Source organism: Oncorhynchus mykiss, chromosome 7 (assembly GCF_057628025.1).
Source record: "Oncorhynchus mykiss isolate SJ-2025 chromosome 7, ASM5762802v1, whole genome shotgun sequence".
Classification (NCBI taxonomy): domain Eukaryota; kingdom Metazoa; phylum Chordata; class Actinopteri; order Salmoniformes; family Salmonidae; genus Oncorhynchus; species Oncorhynchus mykiss.
Window position 1 is genome coordinate 62181925 of NC_143028.1, and position 18760 is coordinate 62200684.

General features: G+C 40.9%; 1 protein-coding gene across 1 annotated transcript; it reads right to left on the bottom strand.

Moving 5' to 3' along the window:
* Window positions 1–459: 459 nt before the first annotated feature.
* LOC110528335 (oxytocin receptor B) lies at window positions 460–16480 on the bottom strand. Its single transcript, XM_021610325.3, has 2 exons — window positions 15439–16480; window positions 460–815 (listed from the first exon to the last, which is right to left on the bottom strand). The coding sequence occupies exons 1-2, from the start codon at window positions 16370–16372 to the stop codon at window positions 568–570; spliced, it is 1182 nt and encodes a 393-aa protein (XP_021466000.2). The 5' UTR covers window positions 16373–16480; the 3' UTR covers window positions 460–567.
* Between the last annotated feature and the right edge of the window lie 2280 nt (window positions 16481–18760).

Genomic DNA, 18760 nt, shown 5'->3' on the forward strand with positions numbered 1-18760 from the left:
CTGCCCATTCAATAATAAATTGTCAAATATGTTAGTTAATTAGATATCTGTACACAGTTCATGGTTCTTATTGATATTATTTTGACTTTCGAACTGAGGGTGGCCAGATACCCTGAAGAGACCTATCCCTAGACGAGTTTAAATATCTTCATGCCTAGAACAGCCTCCAGGCTTCCATCATATGAATGAGAAAAAAATACAGGGGGCAGATGGTAAAACTAATCCTGTCTGAATCGTCCACTGGAAAAACAGACATTCTAGGGTAATAATTACATAACTGACGTTCTATAGTAATACTAGTCCAGTGCGAATAGGGCTTAAGTCCATTAGGGGGTAGAGGGTCCCCGACCACCCCCCTCTCCTCTCATGGTACTCCTCTAGAGTCTGTGTGATGGAGAAGGTCATTGAAGGTTAGAGAGTACCTCACACCAGGCCTCTTCTGGTGTTCCCATGGTCCTTATGAACTGAAGGGCTGTGTGATGCTCCTCTGACTGGTATAAAGAATGGCTTTCGGGGGTAGGGAGAACCTGTCCCACCCCAACTCATCTCCTCCATGGTCCTCACTCCTCATGTGCTGGAGGTGTGAGTGACGCTCCTCTGACTGCTATGGTCCTTGACGACGTAGGTGGAAATGCTCCTGCGGCTCTGCTGGTGGTCAAATCCTCCGCACCGTGAGGCCTTCAGGTACTGTGAGGAGCAGCAGACAAAGCACCTCATCAGGTCGTGAAACAGGTGGCCAGCGAAGAACATATAGATCCACGGGTTACAGCAGCTGTTCAGGCTGGCCAGTAACATGGCAATGATAAACGCCACATCTAGGATAGAGAGAGAGAAGGAAAGAGACATTGAAGTAAATTTTCAACTGCCGACAACTTTCAATATGCATTGTAGATACGATAAGTCTATCACAGCTTTTACCAATGCAAAACACAATATGGTAACTACAGTATAGAAAGTACAAATATTTCTCCTTGTCGAAATATATACTTGTTGCCTTGACTGCAAATTGTTACAGTGCAATCTTTGCACCGTAGTTCATTTCAATAGCAATTGCTTGATTGTCAATTTTGATGTGCATTCAAACTTCCAATCTTGAAGGAGCAATAACAATCTGTTTTCGATAAACTGCTATATTTTGGCAGGCATTCATCCACAACAACCATCATCTTGTAATTCACAAACAGCAAACCATAATCTGACATTATTGTCTCCAGGCATCTGGGGCACTGTTTAACCAAACCCGGTAACCGGAGTTCCGGTTTAAGTCAAAAACACCATTCTTCTTGCACTACATGAATGTAGTACCCAATGAATTTGGGTACCCAACGAAGCAATGTTTAGTGTGAGAAAAAAAAAAAACTCAATAAGACACTGATGCGGGAAGGACAGTGTGTGTATGTACTGTGACCTTTGAAGCCATTAGATGAATCCCTACTGGCGATCTGACATTTCACTAAATGAGTTTAAAGTGAACAGAATCGGCATAGGTTTGAGATAGAACTTCCACCATCTCAATCTAGCTCTCTCTCTCTCTCTCTCTCTCTCCTTCCAAATGCCTCTGCTCTTCTTAGATATAGTATGATATGATGTATATTTTATTGTCCATTTACATGGACATTTATTTTGTGACGTCAGCATACAAATACACAAACACACAATATATTACATGCAGTACAGAAAACCGTAAAGTTAGCACACGTTGCACATTTACATTTCCACATATTAAAAGTCTCTGGCCTACTGTCCGGCCATGAATTGGGCCTGCATCTGTCCTATGTCCAAATCAGCCAATGTCCCATCAGCCGTCAGGCTGTCTTGTCTTGCTCCTATTCTTGCTGAACAGTGGGACCCTTTAATCTCCTTCGGAGAGCAGCAGCTGAAAACACCTCCACTCTTAAGAGTGAAGGTAGCTGGCTTTCTAGAACAAAACAAATCAACAAATCATAGTGATCCCTGGCCTGGCTGTGGTGTGTCTTACATATTGCTGGAATGGAGGAAAGGAAAGGGAAACCCCCACTGCCATATGGGAACAGAGATATAGATGGAACCATGACGGGTGATGGACAAAAAAAAAAAAGGCTAATTTCAATTCAGTCTTGGGGGATGTGGTTCGATGTGGCAGTTACTGATGTTTGTCTCCCATGAGACACCATAGGAACAAAGCCAGTACTACTTCCTCAAGTTTGGTGCAGTATTTATAAGTTAAAACATATTCAACATAATGTCGTATGTAAAGAAAGTCAGATCCTCTGCTCTGATGGTCAGGTCTATCTCACTGTCTGTGTTCTGCAGTAGGAATGGAAAAAGCACAATCAATGCAGCTTTGCATCCCTATGTGGACAAGTGAGCATTGTCAAAATGAAAACCCAACCCTCAAAAGTAAATCATGATAAACTCACTAACAAATCTCTGTTTTGGATGAGACTGAATTTATGACCAAAATTATCCTATTTACACTTTGTAGTCAATTTTGACTAATATCGATGCAACATGGGCCGTTTCCTATCAGAGAAGTTGTCTATTGCCTTCAATTGTACAGAGCATTCGGAAAGTATTCAGACTCGTTGACTTTTTCCAAATGCTATTATGTTACATCCTTATTTTAAATTTGATTCAATAGTTTTTTCCCCCTCATCAATCTACACACAATACCCCATAATGACAAAGCAAAAATTGAAATATCACATTTACATAAGTATTCAGATAGGACTTTGTAGAAGCCCCTTTGTCAGCAATTATAGCCTCAAGTCTTCTTGGGTATGACGCTACAAGCTTGGCACACCTGTATTTGAGGAGTTTCTCCAATTCTTCTCTGCAGATCCTCTCAAGCTCTGTCACGTTGGATGGGGAGTGTTGCTGCACAGCTATTTTTTTTAATTCTCTTCAGAGATGTTCAATCGGGTTCAAGTCCGATTCGCCCCAGTCTGATGTCCTGAGCGCTCTGGAGCAGGTTTTCATCAAGGATCTCTCTGTACTTTAATCCGTTCATCTTTCCCTCGATCCTGACTAGTCTCCCAGTCCCTGCCGCTGAAAACATCCCCACAGCATGATGCTGCCTCCACCATGCTTCACCGCAGGGATGGTGCCAGGATTCCTCCAGACATGACACTTGGCATTCAGGCCAAAGAGTTCAATCTTGGTTTCATCAGACCAGAGAATCTTCTTTCTTATGGTCTGAGAGTCTTTAGGTACCTTTGGCAAACTCCAAGTGGGCTAATCGTGCGTTTACTGAGGAGTGGCTTCCGTCTGGCCACTCTACCATAAAGGTCTGATTGGTGGAGAGCTGCAGATATGGTTGTCCTTCTGGAAGTTTCTCCCATCTCCACAGAAGAACTCTAGCGCTCTCTCAGAGTGACTATCGGGTTCTTGGTCACCTCCCTGACTAAGGCCCTTCTCCCCCGATTGTTCAGTTAGGCTGGGTAGCCAGCTCTAGGAAGAGTCCAGGTGGTTCCAAACTTCTTCCATTTAAGAATGATGGAGGCCACTGTGTTCTTAGGGACCTTCAATGCTGCAGAAATGTTTTGGTATACTTCCCAAGATCTGTGCCTCAACACAATCCTGTCTCAAAGCTCTATGGACAATTCCTTTGAACTCATGGCTTGGTTTTTGCTCTGATATGCACTGTCAACTGTGGGACCTTATACAGACAGGTGTGTGCCTTTCCAAATAATTTCCAATCAATTGAATTTACCACAGGTGGACTCTAATCAAGTTTTCGAAACATCTCAAGGATGATCAATGGGAACAGGATGCACCCGAGTTCAATTTCGAGTCTCATAGCAAATGGTCTGAATAGTTATAAATCATAATCAAGAACAAAACAAGTCACTGTCGCCATTTCCCTTTTTAGAGGCTGTTTTTCTGTTTTTTATTTTTTAGTAATTAGCAAAAATGTCTAAAAACAAGTTTTTGCTTCGTCATTGTTACGGCTTTCTTCGGGTGAAGGAGAGTTGGACCAAAATGCAGTGTGGTATTTTTGATACATGTTTAATGAACACAAAAAATGAACAATACAAAAACAACAAACGGACCGTGAAAACTTATACAGCCTATCTGGTAACAACAAACACAGAGACAGGAACAATCACCCACAAAACACTCAAAGAATATGGCTGCCTAAATATGGTTCCCAATCAGAGACAACGATAAGCACCTGCCTCTAATTGAGAACCAATTCAGACAGCCATAGACTTACCTAGAAAACCCCACTAAGCCACAATCCCAATACGTACGAAAATCCCAAGACAAAACACCCCACATAAAAAAACCATGCCACACCCTGGCCTGACCAAATAAATGAAGATAAACACAAAATACTTTGACCAGGGCGTGACAGTCATTATGAGGTATTGTGTGTAGATTGCTGAGGAAAAAGTTTTCTTTAATCCTTTTTAGAATAAGGCTGTAACGTAACAAAATGTGGAAAAAGTCAAGGGGTCTGAATACTTTCTGAAGGCACTGTATGTACCAGTAAGCTGTTGTACGTACCAATAAACTAGTCTGATGAAGTGAGTGTTATTTAATTCATGAAAAGATCAGCAAGTAATAAATCATTTTTGGTCTCTGGGGGAAAAGTACATACATTTATGAAATTGGATGCAGTTAATTAATAATAAATAACATAATAATGGACCCTATCAAATGCATCAAGTGGGCTTGCAATTTAATCCACCATCATCAGAGAACTTTCAACTCTTTAGTTTCCTAAGCATATAATGTATATAACACCTAAATAAGCAAAGGAATTATAGAAAGAATAATGGAAGTTTTCCATTCCCTATACAGTACTGTATGTGAGGGTGATAAAGTGAGTGTGTACATCTTCCCTCCCACTCCCTGTCTGCATGAGTTATGATCAGAGCCTGGGTTGAAGATGAGACCTGCTGACAGCTTCTCTCTCTCTCGCTCTCTCTCTCTTTCTCTCTCTTCCTGTCTCTCTCTCTCTTTCTCTCTCTTTCTCTCCATAGCCTCTCCTTCATTTTACAGACTGTTGAATATACTTTAGGCTATAAAGACATATAGGACACACGGCCTCAAAGGAAAACTATATCTGGTATTGAAGTGATTTGATCCTAAAGAAGATTGCAGCAGTACCTAATCCTCAGTACAACTCGAGAAATAGAATGCCTAAATTACTCTCCCCATAGGAGAACCCTTTGAAGAACCGTTTTTGATTCCAGGTAGAACCATTTTGGTTCCACAGAGAACCGTTTTCCACAGAGGGGTCTTACATGGAACCAAAAATGGTTCTCCTATGGGGACAGATGAATAACTATTTTTTCTAAGAGTGTATATTTCTATGAATAGGACTCAATGAACTGACAATCTGATAGTACAGTTGGGAGCTGAACAGCCAGGTGTCAATTATAATTCAGCATGGAACGACATGCATGTACCCATGTCTTACAGTTTTTCTCAATTGCTAAAACACTAAAGCCCATTGGCTGAACAAAGTTCTCAGTTGCCTGGACTCATTTAGCTAATTATGCAGTCTGTTGTCAATACCTTAAACCATTTTACATGATAAAACACAATTTGCAGATCTCACTTAGACTTTTCAGCAAAACTCTAAACATGTTCTCATTCTCAAAACACATTCTGCACTCTAATGCACATGTCATCCATACTGGTAAACACAAGTGGCAACAATCAAATACAAATAGAGAACATATGTCATTGATTGAACACAACCACTCAAAATGGATTTAACCTGTTTCAAATGATGTGAGATCATCAAAGGACAATGATGGAAAATATGAATATTTATTTTGATTAAAAATGTACTTCTCCCCGAGAATTGTATGTTTTGAACAATGTGTTTTCTATTTTTCTGTGTATTGTTTACTGACTGCTTGAGAGTGTATATCATTTTGATCACTTTGTTTATGATTTGAGAGCAGTGTTTGATTTTGAACACAGGTAAAACTGTTTTGAGGCGAATGTTTCATTTTGCAAGAGGAGTCAGAGGTTATGTAAATAGTGCTTGAAGATGAGGTTTTGTGTTTAATGGTTTCAGGAAATGGAGCAAGGTTTCAGAAATCGGTGCGAAAAGTGCAAATGAATCACAGAACAATAGCAAAGGACCTTGTGAAGATGCTGGAGGAAACAGGTACAAGGTTGCCAGGTGCATGGTGTTTCCTCCGACACATTGGTGCGGCTGGCTTCCGGGTTGGATGCGCACTGTGTTAAGAAGCAGTGCGGCTTGGTTGGGTTGTGTATCAGAGGATGCATGACTTTCAAACTTTGTCTCTCCCAAGCCCATACGGGAGTTGTAGCGATGAGACAAGATAGTAGCTACTAAAAAACAATTGGATACCACGAAAAAGGGGTAAAATAAATTTTTAAAAAATTATATATACACATAATTTTATAACGTAATTTTCCTGCCTAATGATGCCATCTATTTTGTGAAGTGCACCAGTCCCTCCTGCAGCAAAGCACCACACAATATGATGCTGCCACCCCCGTGCTTCACGGTTGGGATGGTGTTCTTCGGCTTGCAAGCTTCCCCCTTTTTCTTCCAAACATAACGATGGTCATTGGAGGCTGGTGGCTTCTTCCTTGCTGAGCGACCTTTCAGGTTATGTCGATATAGGACTCGTTTTACTGTGATATAGATACTTTTGTACCTGTTTCCTCCAGCATCTTCACAAGGTCTTTTGCTATTGTTCTGGGATTCATTTGCACTTTTCGCACCGAAGTACGTTAATCTCCTGGAGATAGAAAGCTTCTCCTTCCTGAGCGGTATGACGGCTGCGTGGTCCCATGGTGTTTATACTTGCGTACTATTGTTTTCACAGATGAACGTGGTACCTTCAGCTCTCCGGTTTTGTGACTTCACCGGACATAGTTTGCGCTACAGTTTTGTGACTTCACTGGACATAGTTTGCTCTCCGGTTTTGTGATGTAACCAAGGTGGGGTTGAAATTATTTTGGGCCTCAGGCCTATATAATATCACGGTGGAAAGGCATATGAACTAACAGGTTATAGAGCAAACAACACAATTATCACAACACATAGGTTGTAATATGGCTTATTTTATGTCTGGGCTTACCCAATGATTTTACCAACGCACCACTACTGTGTGTTTGGCCTGAAGCCAAATCCAAACGGGCTTCCCTTTTTTTTGGTGCGCCAGGACCATTCACATTTGGGCTTGCTCAGTTTAGCTCAACGCTGATTGGCTATTATTTTGAAAATGGTATTAATCAATGCTACCGGCAGCAAAAATGGCATTCTCTTTTTGACCAGAGAGCATCAGATAGATGGGCAACACATACAGAGACAGAAGGGCGCTGTTTCGCTTGGATGCTTTCTCCGGTGAGATGCATTCAGCCTCTTCCAAATTGAAGGAGAATTGTGAAACACAGAGAGAGTCGATGTCTGGCTTTCCTTGGATACACACCACTGGACAAATAGCACCAGGAGAGAGACAAGAGCACAATATGTCTAACACAAGACATTCCCCAACTAATTCCCAACTACTAAAACTAAATTAAAAAACAGGAGGATAACAGCTCATGTCACTCTCCATGCCTCCCTTACTTGTTTTGCAATTACGCTTAATTTTGCCGGGCACACTAGAGGGGGTTCTTTCACTTTTTTCACTCTACATAGCATATGTGTGTGCATAATGTATGGAGCCAACCTGGACTCAGGGGTAGAGTAAATAGACAGTCCAATTGGTATGACATGTTACATTTCATATGGTATGTATTCATTTGTGGATGTCCATCATCCATTTTGTATGATATGTTACAAATTACAATTTGTATGATATTTTACCAATTTCAATTCGTACAATATGTTTACCAATTTCAATTCATACAATATGTTACAAATTTGCAAAACGTTTTATTTGTAAAGAATTACCATTTGTTGTGGCTAACAGTAGCTAGGTGGATAGGTGGCTAACACTAATTTTAGATAATGGATCATGACCGCCGTGTGCATTAATGAGTATAATTTGCTGGTGTAAAACCATATATGAAAACATAATACACATTTTGAAAGCTGACAAACAGCCCTTTCAAATGATGACATACCGTCAATCAAATTGTAATCAGTCAAGTAATAACACCTGTGAAAGTGTTTTATATATATTCAAGTGTATGCTTTTTTCCTAAACAACTGCCATTTACACAACTTTCTAATGAAGATAGAGAAAAACCTTAAGCATATTGAGTCTTCCTTGGTTTGGAAGGTTTGAACATTTGCAATCAGAATATAAATACCTTTTACTGAGAACAACTTACAGCTGTTTTAGTGACCGATGGCATTTTTCTGTATGTTCCTTGATCAAGCACTTTTCTTATATTAAACACAAGTCTGCATATGTGATACATATGATAAGGAAATACATAAACAAGTAATATAATTTTAATGAAACAAAAACTTTATTGAAAGAATAAGGTTAGGGGAATAGTCTCATTCAAACCTTTTCGTGGTCATAGCGATAGGATTATATACAACATTCATCATATTGTCATCAAAATGTATCAGGAAGTACATAATATGATAAGAATAAGGCATATAATAAAAATAATTGGCTTTCACAACCATTTATTCTGGTCTGATCTGTTTCACCTGTCTTTGTGCTTGTCTCCACCCCCCTCCAGGTGTCGCCCATCTTCCCCATTTTCCCCAGTGTACTTATACATGCGTTCTCTGTTTGTCTGTTGCCAGTTTGCTTTGTTTCGTCAAGCATACCAGAGGTTTTTCCGGTGCTCCTGACTGGCTCCAGTTCCTGTTTTCTAGCTTTTCCGGTTTTGACCATTCTGCCTGCCCTGACCCTGAGCCTGCCTGTCGTTCTGTACCTTGCCATACCACCCTTGATTACTGACCTCTAAATGCCCTGAAGCCTGCTTGCCGTTGTGTACCTTTTGGACTCAGCTCTGGACTACTGACCTCTGCCTGCCCGTGATCTGTTGTTTCCTGCCCCCCTGTTTTTGTAATAAACTTTTGTTATTTCAAAGCTGTCTGCACTTGGGTCTACTCCTGAGCCTTGACACTCGGCCTATAGCATATCACATGAAGGGTCAGAACAGGAACAATTTAAAAGACCAATATTATTTGACAATCTTTGTGAATAATGATGAGTGAGAAAGTTACAGACACATAAATATCATAGTTCGAAAGCAGTTTTCTGAAGAGCTACAATTGGATCAACAGATTGATCTGGAACATGCTCATTGGTCTGGGAAAACCAGGGGGCACTGGTGATGCCAATAAAACCAGACCCAGGCTATTTTTAGTGAGATTCCTCAGGTTCAAGGATTGCAGTCCTTGAAAAAGCCAAATGCCTTAAATTAGGATTTCCCTATGCAGTCTGTCAAAGAAGAAACTAACTAATACCAGCCATGAAGGCTGTAAGAGAACAAGGTGACATAGCATACTTGAGGATTGACAAACTGATTGTTCACCCTCCCTCCCTAGGAGTTAGGAGGAGCAATAGACAGGGAGCTATGAATATAGATTTTTTTTGTAACACCAACTTTCCAATGAGAAAGAAACGTATTTATGTTGCCAATGTATATAACCTGACGCAAGTTATGGCATTACCTGTCAGATCTCCCCAAGGAGAAGTGTGTGTGGAGTCAGGCGCAGGAGAAACAAGTTCTGAAGGAAGGTTGTTTATTTAAACAAGTACAAAATAACAGGACACCGTACTACAACAGTAGCCACAAAACCACACTCAGACACAGTCCAGGGAAAAACCACCTGTTAAAAATGAACTAAAGAAAATGCAACGCAAAACTCACTGACAGTCAAACGAAAACAATCCCGCACAAAAACCCAAAGGAAATGGTGAGATTAAACACCCCCCTAATTAACCAAAATGAAACCAGGTGAAACACAAAACAAACATAACCAAAATAAAAGGAAAAAGGATCAGTGGCAGCTAGTAGACCGGCGATGACGACCGCCGAGCGCCGCCCCGAACAGGAAGAGGAGCCACCTTCGGTGGAAGTCGTGACCTTACCAACCAGAACGTTCACTAATAGGTCCGGTATCACATCGTCAACTTGAATTGATCACATTTTTACTAACATGGCTGAACATTGTTCTAAAGCTGTATCAGTGGCACTAGGTTGTAGTGATCATAACTTGGTTGCACTCACTAGGAAAACTAAAATACCAAAGTCTGGCCCTAAAGTAATCTACCGAAGGTCCTACAGAGGGTTCAATCAGGACTCACTCACTAGGAAAATTAAAATACCAAAGTCTGGCCCTATAGTAATCTACCGAAGGTCCTACAGAGGGTTCAATCAGGACTCACTCACTAGGAAAATTAAAATACCAAAGTCTGGCCCTAAAGTAATCTACCGAAGGTCCTACAGAGGGTTCAATCAGGACTCACTCACTAGGAAAACTAAAATACCAAAGTCTGGCCCTAAAGTAATCTACCGAAGGTCCTACAGGGGGTTCAATCAGGACTCACTCACTAGGAAAACTAAAATACCAAAGTCTGGCCCTAAAGTAATCTACCGAAGGTCCTACAGAGGGTTCAATCAGGACTCATTTGTGAGTGAAAAAAACAAAACTACAAGGCGTCAGAGTATGTAACATCTAACACTCTGAATCCGGTGATTCAATTACTGGTCCTATCACACTTAGAGAACTGTCCAGTTAGTACACTCCTGGCCCCTTACACTGTCTGAATCCGTCCTGCTAGATGACCTAAGCGGGGACATGCTTAAACCACCTGACCAAGTCCTAAAGCAATGGGATTTACTAAATCTTTCTCAGATTATTACCAACCCCACAAGATGTGACTCCAAACATCCAGAAAAGACTACTCACATCAATGTTCTCCTCACAAATAATCCTGATAGGTATCAGTTGGATGTTTTCTGTAATGACCTTAGTGATCACCGTTTAACAGCCTGTGTTTGTAATGCTGCTCATTGAAACGACCTGTCCTGATGTGTCATAGACGCTTGCTAAATAACTTTAAATAGTAAGCCTTCCTTCATGACCTGGCCTCTGTAAATTGGTATAGAATCAGCTTGATCCACTCTGAGAATAAACCCTCCCCCTCACAGCTGCCCATGTCCCTTGTAGTTGTTGATGTGGTTGTTACTGACAAGAAGCACATGCTTGAGCTTTTTAATCACCACTTCATTAAGTCAGGATTTCTATTTGACTCAGACATGCCTCCTTGCCTGTCCAAATGTTTATCTCCCACCCCTTCTAATGTCACTAGCCCTGATGCTCTTCCCTCTTTTCCCCCTGCCCCTCTACAAAGTTTCTCACTGCAGGCTGTCACTGAGTCTGAGGTGCTAAAGGAGCTCCTTAACCTTGACCCCCAAAAAACATATGGGTCAGATGGTTTATACCCTTTCTTCTTTAAGGTTGCTGTCACTGTAATCGCCAAGCCTATCTCCAACCTTTTTTAACCTGCCTCTTCTCTCTGGGGAGGTTCCCATTGCTTGGATGGCAGCCACGGTTCGGCATTTTTTTAAAGGGGGAGATCAAGCCGATCCTAACTGTTATTGTCACGCCCTGACCGTAGAGAGCGTTTTATGTCTCTATTTTGGTTTGGTCAGGGTGTGATTTGGGTGGGCAGTCTATGTTCTATGATTTTCTATTTCTATGTGTTTGGCCGGGTGTGGTTCTCAATCAGAGGCAGCTGTCTATCGTTGTCTCTGATTGAGAACCATACTTAGGTACCCTTTTTCCCCTCCTGTTTTGTGGGAAGATTTTTAATAAAGAGAAAATGTACGCTTACCATGCTGCACCTTGGTCCAGTCCTTCAGCCAGCCGTGACAGTTATAGGCCTATTTCTATTTTGCCCTGTTTATCAAAACTGTTGGAAAAACGTGTCAATAATCAACTGACTGGCTTTTTTGATGTCTATAGTATTCTCTCTGGTATGCAATCTGGTTTCCGCTCAGGTTATGGATGTGTCACTGCAAACTTAAAGGTTAGATTGGGTTCAAGTCTGGGCTCTGGTTGGGCCCTTCAAGAACATTCAGATGCTTGTCCTGAACCCACTCCTGCGTTGTCTTTTTTTTTTTTTTTTTTACCTTTATTTAACCAGGCAAGTCAGTTAAGAACAAATTCTTATTTTCAATGACGGCCTGGGAACAGTGGGTTAACTGCCTGTTCAGGGGCAGAACGACAGATTTGTACCTTGTCAGCTCGGGGGTTTGAACTCGCAACCTTCCGGTTACTAGTCCAACGCTCTAACCACTAGGCTACCCTGCCGCCCCAGTCTGGAGGTGTGCTTAAGGTTGTTGTCCTGTTGGAAGGTGAACCTTCGCCCCAGTCTGAGATCCTGAGTGCTCTGGAGCAGGTTTTCATCAAGGATCGCTCTGTACTTTGCTCCGTTCATCTTTCCCTCGATCGTGACTAGTCTCCCAGTCCCTGCCGCTGAAAAACATCCACACAGCATGACTCTGCCACCACCATGCTTCACCATAGGGATGGTGCCAGGTTTCCTCCAGATGTGACGCTTTGCATTCAAGCCAAAGAGTTCAATCCTGGTTTCATCAGACCAGAATATCTTGTTTCTCATGGTCTGAGAGTCCTTTAGATGACTTTTGGCAAACTCCAAGTGGGCTGTTGTGCCTTTTACTGAAGAGTGGCTTCCGTTTGGCCGCTCTACCAAAAAGTCCTGATTGGTGGAGTGCTGCAGAGATGGTTGTCCTTCTGAAAGGTTCTGCCATCACCACATAGGAACTCTGGAGCTCTGTCAGTGTGACCATCGGGTTCTTGGTCACCTCTTTGACAATGGCTTTCTCCCCCAATTGCTCCATTTGGCCGGGTAGCCAGCTCTAGGAAGAGTTTTGGTGGTTCCAAACTTCTTCCATTTTAGAATGATGGAGGCCACTGTGTTCTTGGGGACCTTCAATGATGCAGAAATGTTTTCGGTACCCTTCCCTATATTCTTGAACGGCCCAGCTAACATGCTAAGTAGTTTCAAAGTAGCAAATGCTAAACTTGTCCGTGATAAGAATCAAAGACGCAACCTTTGGGTTGCTAGATGTTTGCCTTATACACCCGCCCAATCACCATACTTTCGTTTTTGCCATAGTTCCTGCAGTCAAATGACCAAATTTCCCTCTAGTGGCCTCATGGGTGGAATGTTATTAATATATTTCATAATTTAATATTCAATAAACATTCATTTTTTTAAACGCTGAAAATCCAGTGTTTCTATGTCAAACGGGTTTGTTTATATTTCCGTTTTCTGTGTTGTATATGAAGTGTAATATTGGGATAAAAACTCAAATGGAATACATTTCAACTGTATATTTGACATGGTACATGGGTCTTCTTTTTTTATTCCCATAACCATGTGTGTGAGGTGTATACTTTTATTTCAAAGTAGATTTGTTTAAGTCTACTGTAAAACTTCTGTCTTATGTAACCATATCAAATGTAACATATCACACTAATTTGAGTGTCCCAGATTGACATATACTATGTTACGTCTACTCTATGAGACCAGGCTGATGGACAGTGACGTGGTGCTATTTTCTTAGGTGTGGAAGCGCAAAATAAAGTGTAAAACATTATAATTTCCTCACTCAAAGTTTGTACCGACAGATATATAGTTTTTGTATAGCCTATTATTATATAGAATATGCATAATATGCACTCTACAGTTACAACATCTGGCTAAGCCCACACATTATTGTGTCAAGACATTTTCAATGTTTAATACCCTCAAACCCCAATTTAGGCATACCTAATTGTAATCATCACTGTCAATTGTGAATTCTTCATGTTTTACTGATGAAACTGCATCATGGGAATAGCCTATGCATTTTGATTTTCTTGAATTACTGTTTTGTGAGCAAATTATAGCAGATGGTGTTAAAAAAACTATATATATATATATATATATATATATATATATATATATATATATATATATATATATATATATCCTGGTGTGCTCTGTTGAGTTTTGGCGCATGAGAACTGTGGCCTGGGATGAAAATAAAAAATAAATACAATATAAATATAGGACAAAACACACATCACAACAAGAGAGAAAACACTACATAAAGAGAGACCTAAGACAACAACATAGCAAGGAAGCAACATGACAACACAGCATGGTAGCAACACAACATGGCAGCAGCACAAAACATGGTACAAACATTATTGGGCACAGACAACAGCACAGAGGGCAAGAAGGTAGAGACAACAATACATCACACAAAGCAGCCACAACTGTCAGTAAGAGTGTCCATGATTGAGTCTTTGAATGAAGAGATTGAGATGAAGCTGTTCAGTTTGAGTGTTTGTTGCAGCTCGTTCCGGTCACTAGCTGCAGCGAACTGAAAAGAGGAGTGACCCAGGGATGTGTGTGCTTTGGGGACCTATAAAGGAATGTGACTGGCAGAACAGGTGTTGTATGTGGAGGATGAGGGCAGCAGTAGTTACCTCAGATAGGGGGGAGTGAGGCCTAAGAGGGATTTATAAATGAGCATCAACCAGTGGGTCTTGCGACGGGTATACAGAGATGACCAGTTTACAGAGGAGTATAGAGTGCAGTGATATGTCCTATAAGGAGCATTGGTGGCAAATCTGATGGCCGAATGGTAAAGAACATCTAGCTGCTCGAGAGTACCCAGTGGCCTCCATCATAATTTAGCTGTTTGATTTTTAAATGTAGGACCCCTTTAGGTATAACAAAAACCTTTACTTGGCCTTTACTGCTATAGCCCATGGAAACACATTGAATAACACATTTATGCAGTAAATGGTAAAAAAAGATAGTAAAAAAAGAAATCATAGGGAATAAGGTTTTGAAGTGTCTGTCCTATATCTAGGAGATGTAAGAAATATTAGTTTTGTTTTGGACACATTAACCCGTTTAACCCGGACGGGCCTGGGTCTCAACCAATAGCCAATAGGTTAAATGTGCCAAGCAGGGCTACAGCAACTCCCTGAGAGGGTCAGGCTCCTTAGGCTTTGCGGTAGCCTTTCTGGTTTGGGTGTCCTCGGCAGAACGGTGTCATGTAACCAAGTGGTCACATAATGTGCTGGGTTCCACTGCGCAAGATGTGGTCCGTGGAGTTTTTTGAAAATCAAGGCAGACACACGGTGAATTTGGATTTTTTTGACGGGCCTCTGCAGTGCATAGATATATCCAATAGTTATTCATAATTCTTGCCACTGCCAGAGAGAAGACAGGGAAGAAACCACAATTTACCTACCTCTAGACCGCCATGTAGTTTGTCATTCTATTATTTTTCATGACATTCTTGTGGTAATTAATCAGAATGAATTTTCCAGAAATAGTTTTACCAGCTCTGTGTATACTCTGCTCTCCTGCGATCTAACAGCACAACCCTGCTTATGGAGCCAACAATTGATCTACATTATGCAATATTGCTATGTTTATACGTGCTCCTGATAAACCCATCCATGCATAATAAAGCACTGTGTAATTCATGCATAAAGCTCTTTACAATTACCTTCTCTGGGTGCAGCAGGATCCCATGCCGACCACATTTGTACGAAGAAAAAAGGAGTCCAGCAAACAATATAAGCTAGGACTATGACAAAAGTCATTTTGACAGTTCGGATCTTCGCTTTTGATATGAGCTTCACGCTGCTCACTCGAGAGAGCGCTGCGCCTTTGTACTCCCGCGGCGTCAGAGACATACACTGATCCCGTCTGGTTTTCATTTTAAAGTTTTGCCATATTTTAAAACTTATCAGGCCATAGCAAAGACTTAGGATAGCCACTGGAATTATGTAGATTGTAAGACTAATCCATGTAATGTACGCCTTGGCGCCCCAGGGTTGCACGAAGTCTCCCCAACAGTCATAAACTCCGTTGCCCACCTCCCTCAACGAAAATATATACACTTGAGGGGTACTGAAAATCAGACTAAGCATCCAAGAGGCAATCACATAAAAACGGTCCTTCCTCTTGTGCAGAGAGCGAAGCGGCTGACATATCGCCAAACATCTGTCTATGGACATTAGAACAAGCATGTAGGTCGACCCGAACATCCCGACAACCTGTAGGTACTTCACCAGCCTGCACAGTAAGTCCGGCCCGTAGAAGCGGAATGTAATGTCCCATATAAGCTGCGGGAGGACCTGAAAGATTGCCACCACCAGGTCCGCAATACTGAGGTGTTTCATGAAGTAATACATCCGAGAGTGGCTGTGCTTGCTCGTATGGATAGCCAAAAGGACGCAAATGTTACCGACCATCGCGAGCAGCAGAACTAGGACAAGAACGGTCACCTCCACTTTGGCCACCTCCTCGTTCCGCTTCAAGGGGTTCACGATGGACTGGTTCCCAGTTCTGGTCTCGTTTCCACCCCGACTCGAGTTGGTCCATGAATCATTTACAATTGCCCACAAGTCTTGGTCTCGCAGAAGGTCCTCCATCATTCATGCGTAAACTCGCCACCTTACACAAGCCCCGTTTTCTACGTAGTTCTATGTACTTTTGTGAAACGAAAATGTTGGAACTATACGATGCTCCGTCGCTCTGTTTGCATAGTGTGTTTCACCTGGAGCCTAAAAACACTGCTTATTATCCAGTACCAGACATCGGTGAAGTGACTGGTTGGCTCCTCATCTGTTCCTTGTTAATTTGTTTATAATTTCCCATTATTGCAAAGTTTATTAAGATGTTTTGTTCTGTTTACATGTTTGTCTCTTGGACGGTAGGCTTATCAAAGGCAAAGTAAAATCCAATAGTAAGGTGTCCCAATTAGGCGTAGACTCTGGGAGATATGTTCTAGGTAAATACAAATAAAAATAAGCCTACATTTTACAAGTCAGTGGCAAAAAGATCAACATGGATAAATGAATAAATACATGTATGATATGTGCAATTACTAGACTAATCAATTCAGCAATCAATCAATATCAACCATATTAATAGGCTACTAATAATATACTAATTATAATAATCACCATAATCTTACTAATAATAATTTTAATCATACTTACTAATCATGATAAAAATTCTAACATTAAGATAAGATAATTAATATTAATTTACTTACCATATTATAATGACAGCCTTTCCAACGTGATGCACAGCAACTAGTGCGCACAGATATTTTTCTAGACGGGCTTTTGCTATCCACATCCCTTGATGTCTTTGTAGCATGTATGAGGTATAATGCGGTGCTTTAAGCACAGCATACTGAGTTGTGCAAGCTGGGACCCTCTCTCTGCCCATGCGCAATGTGTCCGGCATTCTTATTGGTACCACTTCTGTCCCAACTAAGACGTGGCTAAGAAACGCACAGCCGTCACTAGATGGCTATGCAAGCAACAGTATATCATTTTCCAACCTATAATTAATACAGGGCATTTATTGTTTGTTTTGACAGAAAGAAAAAATGAAATGTGTTATCAATTGTTTACGCATGAAAGGTACAAGTAGAGACCCACATTTTTAGAATAACATAAAATTAAAATGTTTTGGACGTTATCTTGGCATTAATACATGTCACATATCAGTTTGCAAACATATATATATATATATATATCATTAAGTTAATAAACATGGTCTCTTTTTTGTTTTCTTGTGCAAGGCAGCTCCATTATGCAGGTGCTTCAGCCTAGCTCAGTGCTTTCTGTGGTGGTGGGGCAAGCCAGTAGAAAATATGGAGCGTTGCACCGTGATTGGCTCAGTGTTCTGTCACTCATGGGGACACTACATCACTGCCAAGTCTAAGGATAGACTTCAAAAATTCAAGCCCTTTGGGTGCTGCCATAGAGTTACATTAGAAGTGCCCATCCAAGAAGGCTCAAGGTCATTGGCCATAGATAAAATGATGTCAAATCACGTTATATCTATAGTAGCTTTGATTGGACTGATCATGTCAACATCATACTTGCAGTCATCATCATTAATCAAATCGACAATCTACTGGCAAATCCTTTTTAATCCTTGTCATATGAAGAGAAATAATGATGATAAATTATAGATAAAACTCATTGCTCGTTGCTCATCGTCGTTGCTCATCGGACATTAGACATAAACATTACACAACAAGTTGAAATCGCAAATTTAACAATGAGTGGTGAGTCCAAAAATGTCTTGTATGCTGCTGCATAAATTATGTAATATGCCAGGGAGATATGTATACTCTAGCTAAGAAAGTAATACTAAGTGTATGTTGTAAAGTAAGCTGTTAGTAGCCCATGTGCCTCACCCTAATAATTTGGTCTATTTTCACCTCTTAATTACGCCTACTGTTCTGACTTGGTTGTGCACATGTAACCTATAACCTGTTTTTGAGAAATGTAATCATCTAATATTGTAAGACCTCACACACTTTTCTCTCTGCTCACATTCTAACCTTGAACTTAAGAATGGGGAAACGCATGTGCCAGCCAGCTACGCATTTGGAGTGGAAGTCTCAGAAATGAAGGCGTGGCAGAGGTGTGCCTACAGATTCCCCTATTCTGACCTTGACTTAATTCCCCAATAATTCTATCACATTCACAGGCAAGGAAACCATGAATAAGGTTGAGGGAACCTGTCAGTTCCAAGTGGAAAAACTGGGCTACTGTATTTTTTCTAATAGAAATAGCAGTATTATCCATGCACTGTAATTTATAAATTCATAAGAGCTATTGATAAGAGCTAGGTAAATTAGTCATTTGTTTTGATAAGGGCTAGATTACAATTGTTTTAGATATATTTGACCATATTATTACAGGAGACCAATGTGAAACCAGTCATATGGCAGGAAACTTAAAAGCAAATCAACATGACAGGTATTTATGCCAATTTACCACAGTGAAGTATGAAAT

Coding starts and splice junctions, on each gene's coding strand:
- LOC110528335 (XM_021610325.3), bottom strand. CDS start 16,372: ATGATGGAGGACCTTCTGCGAGACCAAGACTTGTGGGCAATTGTAAAT. Junction 816..15,438: donor TCCTGCTGCACCCAGAGAAG/GTAATTGTAAAG, acceptor TCTCTATCCTAG/ATGTGGCGTTTATCATTGCC.